The 15,929-nt window shown below is 39.6% G+C and overlaps 1 protein-coding gene across 1 annotated transcript in view; it reads left to right on the top strand.

The window, feature by feature from the left end:
• Positions 1–15,929, top strand: part of cdhr2 (cadherin related family member 2) — a 129,284-nt gene that overhangs the window by 107,695 nt on the left and 5,660 nt on the right. The window contains exons 24-29 of the mRNA XM_080201582.1: positions 1,314–1,402; positions 1,515–1,598; positions 1,964–2,041; positions 4,576–4,636; positions 7,791–7,912; positions 13,067–13,180. Coding sequence (XP_080057708.1) covers positions 1,314–1,402; positions 1,515–1,598; positions 1,964–2,041; positions 4,576–4,636; positions 7,791–7,912; positions 13,067–13,180 — 548 coding nt within the window. The remainder of the gene's footprint in view (positions 1–1,313; positions 1,403–1,514; positions 1,599–1,963; positions 2,042–4,575; positions 4,637–7,790; positions 7,913–13,066; positions 13,181–15,929) is intronic.

Below are 15,929 nucleotides of genomic sequence, written 5' to 3'. Positions count from 1 at the left end.
CACTGAGCTCCCCTCTGTGCTCAGACTCCCACTCATGCACCCCCCCCCCCTTTAGGCAAGATGCCCTGCAATGGTTCCAATGGTGCCTGGTGCCTTGGACCCTGAAAGTGTCAAGAAAGTGAGTCCAGTGGCCATTTCCATCTGCTACTGCAGGGCTGAAGAGGGTGGGTCCCCTAGAATCCTGGATGTTGGGTGGGCTTGGGTTGGACTCAAGGAGTTGACCTTGCCACTCTCCCCTGGAATAGGGGTCTCATGACTGTATGACCTCTTCCAGCCCTAGCAAACCCAATGATCACCCCTGGCATAATGATTTCAGGCAAACCTGATGATCACCTCTGACATAATGATGTCAGGCTGCTCTGTGATTAACACCTTTATTTCTGCCCATCAGCCATAAATATTTTGAGCGGCTAGGTCGCATTAATCTTCATGCCCCCGAGAGAGCTGACAGACCTTTACATCACAGCAGCTCTTCATTCTGCAGCAAGGATTTCCCTTTCTCTGTGCCAGAAGCTGCAGGTGTGAGCAAACCCCTTTGAAATTCTCTGATAGAGAGGTGAAGTAAATTTCACTGCGAGAGGTGAAGGGTTCCCCTCTCCACAGCTGTTTACTCAGCCTGAAAGTATTCACACTGTTTTTATTTGAATTCACTGAGCCTTCGTAGAAAGCTGAAACCTTTAAAACCCTCTCTATTGCATTGAAAATCTTTGATCACAGTGCAGTGCTTTGAAATAGACTTTCATTCACAGCTTAATTGATTCCTACCCAGGCTCCAGTCAGCTGTGTTTAGTGAGCTTTCCCTTCACTCTTGAATGCATCTCATTACCCCTATTGTTCCTAACCACAAAGTTCACAATCATTCTAAGACTGATTAACAGCTGTGGTTTGTCAAAGAGAATAAGTGAAACCTATACTGGTGGGGCAGGCCGGGAGCATAACGACTCTCGCTGGGAGTTAGTGGGCTCGGAGAATCCCTCGAGGTCTTTTCCCTCCCCGCTTTGTCTTTCCTAATCCTTATGGCCAGCTTAAAGCTGGCAGGAATTTGTCAGGCCCTTATCAGTCATGTACCTGAAGTTGCACAATTGGTCCCCTCTGCTTGCTGATTATAAGATATTGTGCCACTATGACGTATGTCACGTGTCCTTTGTTGATGAATATGGAACTGTGTTAGTAAATGCTGACAGTACAATCAACTGCTGTATGAGAAGACATCATGAAGGCTGGATGAGAATGGAAAATGATGCAGAATTGGGTAAAATAATCACAATTGTTGTTGCATTTCTTGTGCATGTTGTAACACTTTTTTTTTGTAGCTTGTTACAGTGGATGAGAGTTACAAGACCCGATTAGAGTTTCGTCTAACACCTGCAGGCGTTCAGCAAAATATGGATGACATAATCAAGTAAGCTTTCAAGCCTCTTCTCAAAATAGATGCTGGTCACAGTTATGTGTAATTAAGTATTGTATTTAATTTCTTACAGATCCTTCAATGTGTGTTTTATTCTGTTTTATAGGATTCTTCGAGAAGCCACAGCTTCAAAACCACTTGTGGCAGGTGTACATGCTGTCGGCAACTCAAAAGTACAAACATCCCCCAGGTATAGTCTTGATATTCACATACCCTTTCTGAAAAAGGTGCATAATTAATACCTAAAGGGTAGCAATGGATAGTAACAAGTTAATTGGAGGTTGAAGATGTTTACAAAAAAAAGTTAGGTTGTTGAATTTTGTTTTGATGTGTTTTGTATGTACTTGACAATACATATCAACTGTACACAGAGTTAGTTGTGTGAACATTTCTACAAGTTGAGATGTCGAACTTGCATTTATTCTCAAAACTAATGTCACAAAAAACTATATATTTTAAATTATATAACAATGTGATAGCAATTGTGTGAACACATCTTATCATTTCAATATTTTGAAGATGGTCTTTGACTACCATATGATAATTTTCTTACAGAAATGTGGCAAAATCTATTATGGAGGTGTATTTTGTATATAACAATGGAACAGCAATTCCTCCTGAAAATATCAATAGGTATGGCTTATGTGTACTTCTTTTGTCATTTGTGTGTACTTAAGGTTAGAAAAATATTCCACATAAAGCGGGAGAGATGGAGGGCGGGATTTTTTGAGCCTCCCCACAATATGTTTTATGGCAGTGGAGGTAACTGACATTGGCTGACAGCGGGATGTACCATCACTGTCAACAGAGTTACATGTTTTATGCAACACCCCCCCCCCCACTGCCAGGAAAACCACACTGGGATGAATTAGATTTATATTTTAATTTAATATTTATATATCTATGTGGTTATTACAAAGACACACATGCAATGACTTACCAAAATCCCACCATTGGAAGATGGAAAATTCCTGCCAGTGGGTGGCTTTGACTCTTGTTGAAAATCTATGTTGTCTTGAACCACAAAACATTCACAACATGGAAACAGAACCAGGATTGGAGAGAGATGGAAGAGGGAAATGGATGGCATTGAAGGAAATGCAGGACCATATGGCAATGCACAGGGACAGGGGAGACAGTAATGGCATGCAGAGAAAGGGATAGTTCAAAAAAGACAGGAATGGATGCTGCCTGTTCCCTCTTATGAGGATTATAAATCTACCAAATGTGAAGTATAAATGTACCAAAACAATATAAAAATGCGTCACATTTCATGTCAAAATTCAACTATTATATTGTGTCTCGGGGAATAAGCTACCAGCACTCCTTAGAAATTCAGAGCCTTCAAATTTCAAACTTTCATTTACCTATACTTTATTGTCCTGCACTTACAACTTAAGTTCCAAACTAACTAGTGCTTTTCACATGATGTCGGTCTGTGATCAGTGATATTCTTGAGTTAACAGTTGTTTATGCTCGCTTCAACTCTTCCATTTGTTAGCTATTTCTAGGTTTCTAGATTGACATGGAGGAAGGGAATTGGTTTGAGAATTGTGAAAAACAGATTAGGTTAATGAAACAAAATTGTCATTGGAGACATCCTCTCCATGAATTATTTTGAGGATTTTACGTCATAGTAAAGAAAAGGTGGGATGAATTAAATTTATATTTTAAATTAATATTTATGTATTTATGTGGTTATTACCATGACACACAAGCAATGACTTACCAAAATCTACATCAGATGACTCTTCATCCTCTTATAAAGAACACTCACCTAATGATGGAGCAGCGGTCAAAAAGTTTATGATTCCAAATAAACCTGTCGGACTTTAACCTGGCTTCTTATAAAGACTTCTTATAAAGAAAGATAAGTTTGGGCTCGAGTTTCCACTTTGAGTACAATTGGCAAAATTGTACCCAGTTTGAGAAGTTTTTTTGTTTCTTGAGTTTCTGTTCAAAGTCATCTGCATATTTCTGCATAGCAAAGTCTATTTTGAAATTTAAAAAGAGAAAAACTTTTGGTAATATCCCTCATTATATTTTGGTGGCCGTGGTTTGATTAACACACCTGGAATGGGTTTATCACAAAAAGATTTTTAATCACATTATCAATCCATCATGCATTTTAATGACTAAAAATCTGTTTACAAAGTTAGAACTGTTTGCTAGTTACATTGGGGTACTGTGGTCAGGTCCTTAGTAAAATGAGAAAAAATGTAATCAAAAGCTTTTCAAATGTGCCTATTAGTGCCCTGGTGCCCAAAGAAGCTACTTAATCTTCAGAGACTCCTTGAAGGCCAGGAAATGAGAGCAGTTCATGAAAACTCCCAATGATGATTAATTTATTCTGGGGTCAGGGACAGTTTGGAGAGTTGTGGTTGCATCACATGTGCTTTTCCTTAAACTAGTTCAAAAATTGCAGAAACTCAATTTAAATGATATAATTTGCACTTGAAATTTCTGCAATCACTTTTTGCTGATTTTGGGCAAATTGCAACAAAACAGCAAGAGAATACAGAAATTCTATCCCTTCTGTTTCCATAGTGCCTTCTCGCACATGTACGTCCCAAAACACTTCATAACAAGTGCAACCAAATATCCATTCAGCAGCTACTATGCTTGTAGCATCAAAAGCAAATGAATAAATGACCAGTTAATCTTTATTCGGTTGTGTTATTTGAGGGAGGTATGCTGGTCAGGCACTGACAAAACCCCTTGTCTTTCATTGAACATGGCCGTTGGATCTTTTTATGTCCACTAAAACAAACAATTGTTTCAACATAACTCTGGGGATTGTAATTTTGTTCCATGGTATTTCTAATACAGCGTTCATATTAAATTTTTCCATTTCTTTCTGTTCTTTCTTTAATACTATTTAGCATTATCGCTAAGTTACTGACCTGTTTAATTAATATCCTCATCATCAATGTCAACTTAACAGGTTAATGGCATTGCAGGTATCACACTATTTATTTTTCTGTTTAACATGTGCATAACTGACAAATCTTCCTGTTGTCAAGAAGATAGACTTCATTCAATGTTAGCATTGTTAGGATGCTACTGTGGTTGTCACCAATCACTTCATGATTGTGATTTAACCACATTGTATCAATTAGTTAATTTCCAAATATAGCTCACTCTGACTGTGATTTTCTCCTTTGCAGCATTCTAGAGGTTAACCCTGACACTATTAAGAAACTGATAGATCTTGGTCTTTTGAATATTGTAAGTACTGAAATATGTTTGGAAAATAAATGAGCACAGAGAATTTTTTTGACTGTAAATTGGATCTGTCAAAATTTGACATATTGGGATGTGACATTTCCAGTCATGAGTTATATAACAGAGGTATAAATGGCACAAATAGGTCTTTTTCCGATTGGCAGGCAGTGACGTGGGGTACTGCAGAGATCTGTGTTAGAACCCCAGCTGTTCACATTACATATTCATGATTTGGAAGAGGGAACTAAATGTATTATCCCCAAATTTGCAGTTGCTACAAAATTGGGTGAGAGGGTGAGCTGCGAGGAGGATGCAGAGATGCTTCAGTGTGATTTGGACAGGCTAACTGAGTGGGCATCTGCATAGCAGGTACAGTATAATGTGGATGAATGTCAAGTTATCCATTTTGGCAGCAATAATAGGAAGGCAGATTACTATTTGAATGGGTGTCAACTGGGAGAGGCAGATACTCAATGGGACCTTGATGTCTTTGTGCATCAATTGCTGAAAGTAAGCACGTAGGTACAGCAGGCAGTAAAGAAGACAAAATATTTTGTCCTTCATAGTGAGAGGATTTGAGTATAGGAATTGGGATATTTCACTGCAATTGTAAATGGTGTTGGTGAGGCCACACCAGGAGTATTGTGCAGTTTTGGTGCCTTTATCTAAGGAAGAATGTTCTTGTTATACAGGTAATGCAGCAAAAGTTTTTTGAATTGATTTGATTTATTATTGTCACATGTATTAACATACATGAAAAGTATTGTTTCTTGCATGCGATACAGACAAAATATACTGTTCATAGAAAGGATCTGAGAGAGTCCAGAATGTAGTGTTACAGTCATAGCTAGGGTGTATTCAAAAGTCTGACAGCAGCAGGGAAGAAGTTTACCAGGTTGATTTCTGGGATGGCAAGCCTGAAAATTGAGGACAGACTAAATTGGTTAGGATTATACTCATTCGAGTTTAGAAGCATGAGAAGGGATCTCATAGAAACTTATGAAATTCTAACAGGATTAGACATGGTAGATTCAGAAAGAATGTTCCCAATGGTCCAGAACTAAGAGTCATAATTTGAGGATAAGGGGTAAACCCTTTAGAACTGAAGTGAGGAGAAATTTCTTCACCGAGAAGTGATGAATCTATGGAACTCACTACCACAGAAAGTAGTTCAGGCCAAAATGCTGTGTAATTTCAAGAAGAAATTAGATATAGCTTTTGGGGCTAAAGGGACCAAGGGATTTGGCAGGGAAGATGGGATCAGGATATTGAATTTGATAATCAACCCCCCCAAGTTAATTCTATCACATAAGGAGAGACTAACTCTGGCAGGGTTGTATTCTTTGGAGTTTAGAAGAATGAGAGGAGATCTCATAGAAACTTATAACATTCTAACAGGATTAGACAGGGTAGATTTAGAAACAATGTTCCCATTGGTGGGGATGTCCAGAAGTAAGGGTTACAGTTTGAGGCTAAGGGATAAATCTTTTAAGACTGAGATGAGGAGAAATTTCTTCACCCAGAGAATGGTGAAACTGTGGAATTCACTTCCACAGAAAGTAGTTGAGGCCAAAACGTTGTGGGATTACAATGCAAAGTTAGATATAGCTCTTGGGGCTAAAGGGATCAAAGGATATGGCGGAAAGGGGGGAATCAGGATATTGAATTTGATGATCTACCATGATCATAATGAATGGCGAAGCAAGCTTGAAGGGATGGATGGCCTCTTCCTGCTTCTATTTTCTGTTTCTACATATTCAGTTGCCTGAAGAGCAATAATATTGATTGAAAAAAAGGCAACCTACATCAGTCGCATTTGAGCTTATTTTCATTTTGGTGAGGGCAGAATACTGGCAGGAACTGGTTGTCTGTCTGTTATACAAACTCAATGGAAATGGAAATTGGGTTGTTCAAAACCAGGATCTGAACTGCTACATAAACAAAGAATGCTGGAAAAATTCAGAGGATTTGGCAGTATCTGTGGGGAAAGAATACAGCTAAAGTTCACGTCTGTTTGACACTTCACTGGAACTAAAAGAGAGGGAAAATGAATTGGATATTTTATTGTAGCTGGCAGAGACTGCAACAAATATGTAGCAAACATAGGAACAAGGGTCAGATGGCCCAGAGTTAGGGCGGTGGGGGGAGGGGCTGGGGGAGGAGGTTTTTGCACTAGAACAAAAAATTGCTATGTTAACTCATTTCTAGCCTGTTGCAATGCTCCAATGCACCCAACACAAGCTGGAGGAGCAGCATATCATCTTCTAACTAGGCATGTTCCATCCCTCAGAACCTAACATTGATTTGGACAACTTTAGACTGTCACCTTACTCCTCCATCTTACCACTCTTTTATATCCTATACGTTTATGTTTTAATGCAAAAACCCTCCTTGACCCACCATGCACACACACACGCACACACAGTTTTTCAAGCATTCTTTGATTTTCTCTCAAGCATCCGCAGCGTTTTGCTTATTTTAGTGTCTGATCTGTTACTGTCAGCTTTCTATCTCTACCAAAGATGAAAATGACTCCCATTGGTTACAACGGATCACCAAACAACATAATTATATTATTTTCTAGTGTTTTATGCTGTCTCCCTCTTTTTTATGTTTCCATTCTCCCCTTTACCTATTTCTTTCTGTCCTCACGGCCTATCTTTGACAGCTTTCTCTTACTGGCGAGTGAGAAAAAGCTTCACACAGATGTTGAGCCAATGCAGTCCAAAGTTCACAGAAAGGGGTTCACTTAGATGATATATTTGCCGATGCAAAGCTGATAAAGCATTAAAACAGACCACATTGCAAAAATGAAAACAGCTGCGCCTGTGCAATGTATGCTTCATGAGTCAGCCCATTCCTTATGGTATATAATTCATCAATGAAACAGTGCATATTCTTTGCCTATTTTTCATTTATTTGGTGACCGTCACTGAACATGGGTAGAGTAAAATAGGAGCAGAGATAAGCCACATGAACTAATGGGCCTGTTTTTTGCCATTCAATATCGTGACTTATCACCCACGTTAACCTTTCTGCTTTGTTCCTGCTTATGGCCATCTCCTATTGCATATTTGTCACATGATTTTTTTTGGTTAATTTGCTATAAAATTAATTCTGTTATTAACATGATGTTATTGAAATTTGTATCTTTCAGAAACAACCAACTGAACCTATTGATACTGCCAGACCCTTACTTGTCGTTATAGGTGGTTTAATCGCAGCTTTCATTATTTTGTTAGCCATCATGATAACTGCTCTAGTTTGCAGTCGACAAAGGTATTTGCACCAGCATCATACAGACTATCAGTGAAAACCTACACGTGCACTTCCGATTAAAAGTTTTATTTAATAGCTCAGTGATTTCATCCAATGAGTAGTTAAGCTATTAGAAGATTTCAGGATGGATCTCTGGCTTTTGCTGACTTGCTAATTGATGTTAGCTACAATCAACTTATTTCTGCTCCTCCAGGTCCACAAAAATAATTCCAAACTTGCCTGGGCTCCATCTTCCACTTGATTCCATTAGCTGTGGAACTGGTCTGAGTGCACATGGCATGCACCCTGCCCATTTCTAACTTAAATTGACAATCAGGGTCCTAAGTCATCAATTTGCACATTAAAACCATCTGATACATTCTGGTAAAGCCAACGTTTCGAGCCTAGATGACCCTTTGTCTGAAGGGTCATTTAGACTCAAAATGCTGGCTCTATTCTCTCTCCATAGTTGCTGTCAGGCCTGCTGATATTTTTCAGCATTTTCTGTTTTTGTTTCAGATTCGAGCATTTATCTGAGATGTTCTGGTGCTTTGGTGCGTCCCTTTAAACATCTTTTTGGTCGCTCCATTAGTGTTGACAGATAGTAAGGCTACCATTTTGAGGTAGTTACTGCATTGTCAAAGAAGCAAAAGAATATTGACTCCCATAAAATGTTAAAAAAAAGTTTGAGTCTGTTCTTTCTACTAGGTTGACCTGGCAGAGCCCCTTGCCTGGGCTTGCAACATCTCACTTACTGTCCTGTCTGGAAACAATACACATCTCTTTAACCTAAGCTTAATGCTATCTCCAGTCACCTTGTCTGCACCTTTAAGACTTGATTAGCTGTAAAGTCTCACATTCTAATCAGTATTCTGTAAACTGAGTGTGTGTTTTCATATGCCCTGTTTGTGATCAGAACTCCCCACTCACCTGACGAAGGGGCAGAGCTCCGAAAGCTAGTGGCGTTTGCTACCAAATAAACCTGTTGGACTTTAACCTGGTGTTGTGAGACTTCTTACAGAGAGAAAAAAAATGCAGCAGTTTCCCCCTGCAGGCCTTTGGCTAAAATGGCATTGTGTTCATTTTTTTTCATGGGCTCCCTAGACTGTTTTTAAGCCCCTGTTGCCTGCTCAGAAGAGGAGGTTAAAATCAGAAGCAGTAGGTTCTTTTGTGAGATGTTGCTGAGTGAATTGCACTGATGATTTTAACTGCCTCCTCACATATTAGGCAGGGGTGTGTGTGTATGTATATAGATATTAAATATGTATATGTGTGTGTGTTTGTATATATATACCTGCCCCTAATATTTCTGTTCTTCACATGCCTGGTTTTCCCAGTCAGGATTTAGTGGTGCTCAGTGTTCCTCTGTATACATAATAAAATATAATATCACAATGTCGCCTACATTACACAGTGCTACTTTAAAAATTATCATCAAAGAAATGGTAGGTGATAACTTCCTGACTTCCTACTGTGAAAATATGCTTCCAGGCTGCAGCCTTCTGATCACAAACAGACTAACACAGGTGCTGTGCTGGAAGTGTCATTTTGCCGTGATTAATCATTATTCATATATTATCACCCAAAAGACAGACAATCTGTCGACAATAATTAGAACTGTGGTTGGGTGATCTGAAGGTATTCTGACTGGAACAAGTGCATATATCTGTGTCTTGACAGAAAGAAGACTCAATTCAGACTCCAGGAGCTGAATTCCCCCCCAAAAATTCTAAGGCCGGAATTTTACCAACTCGCCTGCCCCGGGAGGCTCACAGAACGGAAATCTCCATTGGTCTCGGGCAGGATTTTATGATTTCACTCGAGCGAGATCGTAAAATCCCACTCTCAGTGTCGAGTTCACGTGAAAACTGGTGTAATCCACACTTTTTGTTTAGTGGGAGTTCAGAGTAGAATCTCCCACACTCTACGCACTACAGAGGCCACCAGTGTGAAAATGATCAAATTTCAGGGGGTCGGGCCTATCGCCACTGGAGAGGCTGAAATCAGTGTGTTGAGTGGGCTACTGTGCATGCACCGATCTGTCAGTGCCTAGATCAACGTATGCACGGTGGCCCCGCAGCGATGGCCTCCCGATTGCTGGCCAATCCCACGACTCCCATAACACTGGCTCTCACTGGCCCCTCCAACCCTTCCCAGGCTCGGCTCCAAACTGCCCCGAACCCCAGCCCACCGCGATCTCTAGCAATTATTGACCTCAGTATCTCACCCAAATGGCTATTCTTTATCCATAACATTGCAGAATCATGGAATTGCTACCATGTAAAAGGAGGTCATTTGGCCCATTGTGTCTGCACTGGCTCTCCAAATGAGCATTTGGACATTTTCCTGCCTTTTCCCTGTACCCCTGCACATTCCTTCTATTCAAGTAATCGAATGTTTGCTTGGATACCTCATTTGAACTTGCCTCCACCATACTTCCAGGCAGTGCATTCCAGACCTGAACAACTCAGGTGAAAAAGCTTTTTCTCAAATCACGTTTGCTTCTTTTGCAAATCACTTTAATTCTGTGCCCTCTTGTTCTTGACTCTTTTATGACGGGGAACAATCTATCCCTATTTACTCTGTTCAGCTCCCTCATGATTTTGAATATTTCTATCAAATTTCCCCCCAGCCTTCTTCTCTCCCAGGAGAACAGGCCCAAATTTCTTCAATCTACTGTCATAACTGAACTTTCTCATTCCTGGAACTAATCTTGTGAACCTCTTTGGCACTCTCACCAATGCATTCACATTTTTTCTACAGTGTGGCAGCCAGACCTGTTCATAATTTTCCAGCTGAGGTCCAGCTGGTGTCTTGTATAAGTTCAACATAACCTCCTTCCTCTTGTACCCCATACCCCTATTGATAAAGCCACAAATACTATATTCTTTATTAACTGCTCTCTCTACCTGTCCTGCCACCTTCAATAATCTATGCACATATATACCAGATTCCCCTGCATTTGCATCCCTTTAAGAATTCTACCCCTTATTTTGTGTTGTCTCTTCATGTTTTTCCTGCCAAAATGCATCACTTCACACTTCTCTGCACTGAACATCATCTGCCACCTGTCTGCCCACTCCACCAACTTGACTATGTCTTTTTGAAGTTCTACACTCTCCTCTTTACAGTTTTGTGTCATCAACAAACTTTGAAATTGTCTCCTGCACACCAAGATCAGGATTATTAATACATATCAGGAAAGACCAAGATCTAGCACTGACCCCCAGACAACACCATTACAAACTTTCTTCCAGCCTGAAATATATCTACTGATCATTTCTCTCAGCTTCCTATTACTCAGCCAATTTTGTATCCATCTTGCTACTTTCCATTTCCATTTATTCCATGAGTCATAACATTTTTCGCAAGTTTGTTGTATGGCACCATACTGAATGCCTTCTGAAAATCCATGTACACCACATCTACATTACTTGATTATAAGGGCAGTACCAGAAGCCAAAATGATCCTTTATTGCTTATCATCCAGAGATAAAACAAGTTATAGATTCCTCCTCGCTTAGCCTTTCAATTAACTTTAGCAGCTTTTGCTTGGAGAGTGTAAACATGCTAGGCAAATCCCTTCCTTAAATAAAACTACTTTATCTATATTAAAGAACAATTGCCAGGTATAGACTTAATGCATTTCAATTTGCTTATAATTATTTTTCTTATCCAAGGTCCTTAAGCTATAACACATTTTTATGTTACATTCAAATTTGAAGACAGTTCACTTTCATTCAGATTATTGATAAAATTAGTGGAGAACAACTAAACAAGTCCTTATGGGACTCCACTACTGACTGGGTTCCCACAAAGAACCATTACTATTAGTGATTGCAGGACTGAACCTAACATAGTGACCTTTTGTATTACACTCGGAAAACCTTTTTAAAGGCTAGGAAATGCATTGTTGAATGGATTTCTAACATCCACCAATGTTATAACTTACTCAAAAGTTTCACCCAGGTTGATACGACAGTATCTACTTTTCCAGAAGCCATACTGAGATTCTCCAATATCCTTGATATTGCTGTGAAGGTGATTATATTGTTTATCTCCAAATGATCCTTTCCAGCAACTAGTTTACAGCCAAAATCAAATGAATAGGTGTGTAATTTCCTTGTTCTGACATAGTTCTTCACATAAAGGTGCAGCACGGGTACCTTGCTAATCCACAGGCACAACCCCAGAGTAAATGTTTCTCAAAGCACAGCTTATATAAATTTGGGCACTCTCCAATGAATGCCATCAAGGCTGGCAACCTGATCTGTTTTGTGGTTTATTCTAGCCATGACTATTTCTGCATCTGTTTGGAGACTTTCAATCTTTGGAAAATATGTTGTATAATTGTTAATTCAGTATAATTGTTTTTGGTAAAGTCTTATGAAAATTAGCCATTTAACACCTCTTTAATATCCTGAGAGTCAATTCAAATCTATCCTGAGGAATCCTTGAATGGCCCTACACAGTCGTTAGTGGTCCTCTGACTCCCAAAATGACCTTAATATTACTGCCAAGCTTTTGATTAGACTGTTTTCCAGTTTACTATTCTTTAAAAAAAAGTTTATTTATTTGTGTTACAAGTAAGCTAACACTGCAATTAAGTTACTGTGAAAGTCCCAAATTGCCACACTCTGTCGCTTGTTCGGGTACACTGAGGGAGAATTTAGCATGGTCAATGCATCTAACCTGCACATCTTTCAGACTATGGGAGGAAACTGGAGCACCTGGGAGGAAACCCACGCAGACACGAGGCGAACGTGCAGACCCCACACAGACAGTGACCCAAGCTAGGAATTGAACCTGCATCCCTGGCGCAGTGAGGCAGCAGAGCTAACCACTGTGCCACCGTTACAATGGCAGCTTTCATTGTCTTCAGCTGAATTCAATACCTTTTTCTGTCTTCCTCCTTACAGCTCAATACCAGCCTCATGATTCTTTCCTACATTACTTTGAGGATTCAAGTTTTTCCCTTGTGCCTAATGGCTGAAGCTGAAATGTTAAGACTGTTCAAGATAACATTGCACTGTTCCTTGTCAGGTTACTTTCACCCATGTTAGACAGAATGTGAAATACCATGGAAGCAATTGAACATGCATCTATTGTACATGATATACTGGATCTCTTTATTTTGTGTATAAAAATTGTGATATCTGAATATTAATCCCACAGTTACAAAAGAAAAATCAAATCAATAACTGCAATGAATACAGCTAAAGCGGTTACAGTTAATACACTGCAGAGTGGACCTGTTGTTCCTGGCACAAACAAATATACTTTGGAAGGGTAAGTGAAAGAAAACTGTAATAAAAATAGCTTTAACAAGAGAAAGAGGAAACATTTACATATTGTTCATTTGAATGCCGCATTTTATAACAGTGGAGTATACAAATCTTTGTGGCTGTAATTGATTTTTTAAAATTTGATTTGATTTATTATTGTCACATGTATTAGTGAAAAGTATTGTTTCTTGCATACTATACGAAGCATACCATTCATAGAGAAGGAAATGAGAGAGTACAGAATGTAATGCTACAGTGACAACTAGGGTGTGGAGAAGGATCAACTCAATTGAGGTAAGTCCATTCAAAAGTTTGATGACAGCAGGGAAGAAGCTGTTCTTAATTCAGTGGGTACGTGACCTCAGACTTTATATCTTTTTCCTGATGGAAGAAGGTGGAAGAGAAAATGTCCAGGGTGCGTGGGGTCCTTGATTATGCTGGCTGCTTTTCCAAGGCAGTGGGAAATGTAGACATTGTCAATGGATGGTTTCCTGGTTTGCATGATGGATTGGGCTACATTCATGAGCTTTTGTAGTTTCTTGTGGCCTTAGACAGACCAGGAGCCATACCAAGCTGTGATACAACCAGAAAGAATGCTTCCTATGGTGCATCTGTAAAAACTTTCCTCCATTCCTTCCACCTCCACCAAGTCTTAGTGCTTTGGTGTTATTTGGAACTCAACACTAATCCATGGTAACGAATGGCAGGCAATAAGATAATGGAGGGGTTTGCAACAAAGTCCAATGCTGTTCTTGTCCAGCTTTTATCCCCATGTAGAGCCATTTACCTTCATATGGCCGTATCCCTTTAATGGTAGCAATCATCCTTTATAGTTCACTCTGGACTGAGAATTTGCACACACTTTGAAAATGAAGCTAACTTTACAAAAATCAAGTGTTGTCCATATACATTACCCAATGAATGTTTGTTTGCAGATTTAATTGGAAAATCTACCTCAGTGGTTTCTTTAGCAGCCTGACACTAATATTGATCTTTTGCATTCACACATGGGAGGGATTCTCCAGCCGCACTCACCCCAAAACCAGAGCATCCCACCTGAGGTCAATGAACCTTTGCATAATCAGTCCCCCATCCACTATAATTCCTGTAGTGGGCAGGACATGAAAACTCCCCCATATAATTCAATGGTGTGCAATATGTGTAAATGTGAGATGCTTAATTGCAGTTTATTACATAAGGGCAATAATTCTCAAGTGGCTATTGGTAGTTTGTGGTAAAATAAATTGTGCACTAAATGGTATCTGCTGTTCCTAATGTTCCTATGTTCAGAAATATTTGCAAAAATTCTAATGGCAAGTGCAAAGTAGTGTTCTCAACTTTAAACCCACAATTACATTTCAATAAATTTGGCAACATGATGAAATTTGACTCACTAGTTTCCTTGTGCATCACTGTTCATGTATTCCATAGGCGTGACAGGAGATATGATTTAGTCCCCTCAGACCTGCTCTGCCGCTGAATTAATTATGTGATCCACACCTCAATTCCATTATCCTGCCTTTCCTCCATGCTCCTGGATACCCTGAAACAGAAACCTATCAGTTTCAGTCTTGAAAGCTCCAATTGCTGCAACACCCATGGCCTTTTGCCGGGTGGGCGGGGGGAGCGTGTGAGCTCAAAATTTCTACAGCCCTTTGTGCGCAAAAGCTTTTCCTGGTTTAGTTCCCCTGTTTGATGTGATGCATTTTGGGAGAACTAACGAAACAAAGGATTGCACAGTGAATACCGGGGGTCTAGGGGGGTACATGTCTTTTGATTCCTGAAGGCAGCAGGACAGGTAGATATGGTGGTTAAGAAGGCATTTGGGATACTTGCTTTTATTAGCTAAGGCATAAAATTTGCAAATACTTTGAAAATAAAGCTAACTTCACAAAAATCCCGTGTTGCCCACATATGTTACCCAATGAATATTTGTTTGGAGCTCAAATTGGAGAATTTACCTCAGCGATTTCTTTACATGGTTAGGCTGAAGTTGGTTTTATTTGAACAGAGAAGGTTGAGGAGGGAGTTGATTCGGGTGCACAAAATTATGAGGGATATAAATAGGATAGATAGGAAGAAACGTTTCCCCTTAGTAGAGGGTTCAATAACCAGGGCAGTATAGAATTCAAGCAAGGGACAGGAGATTTAGAGGGGATTTGAGGAAATATTTTTTCACCCAGAGAGGGTGGGAATCTGGAACTCACGGCCTAAAAGGGCGGTGGAAGTGGGAACCTTCAACATTGAAGAAGCATTTAGATGAGCGCTTGAGATGCCGTAGCATACTAAGCTAGGACTAATTAAATGGGATTAGAATAGGTAGTTGCTCGATGGCCTGTGCAGATGGGCCAAAAGGTCTCTTTCTGAGTTATAAAGCTCTATGACTTTGACTCTATGGCTCGCCCTTAATTTTCTGATGTCCTTTTGTGCTTCATTCCCTCAGCAGAGGACAGAGTTTCTCTGCATTTACCCAATCAAACAGTTTTAACATCTTAATCATTCATACTCAAGGGAATATAAAACAATGTTATGCCACCTCTCCTCACAATTTGACCTTAAACTCTGGTAACAATCTAATGAATTTATGCTGCCCTTCCTTCAATGCTGTTATACACTTCCAGAAAAGCAGTGTCCCAAAGTCTTCAAACAAGTATTCAAAACAAAAAGATGAACTGTGACTGTTTTAGTAAATCCACTGTGAATAATTATTCCAACAGAAACGACTTCAGAAATAATATTGACAATTAATAGTA

Source organism: Carcharhinus amblyrhynchos, chromosome 13, assembly GCF_965287045.1.
Source record: "Carcharhinus amblyrhynchos chromosome 13, sCarAmb.v2.hapA, whole genome shotgun sequence".
NCBI lineage: Eukaryota > Metazoa > Chordata > Chondrichthyes > Carcharhiniformes > Carcharhinidae > Carcharhinus > Carcharhinus amblyrhynchos.
This window is presented reverse-complemented; position numbering and strand designations above follow the sequence as displayed.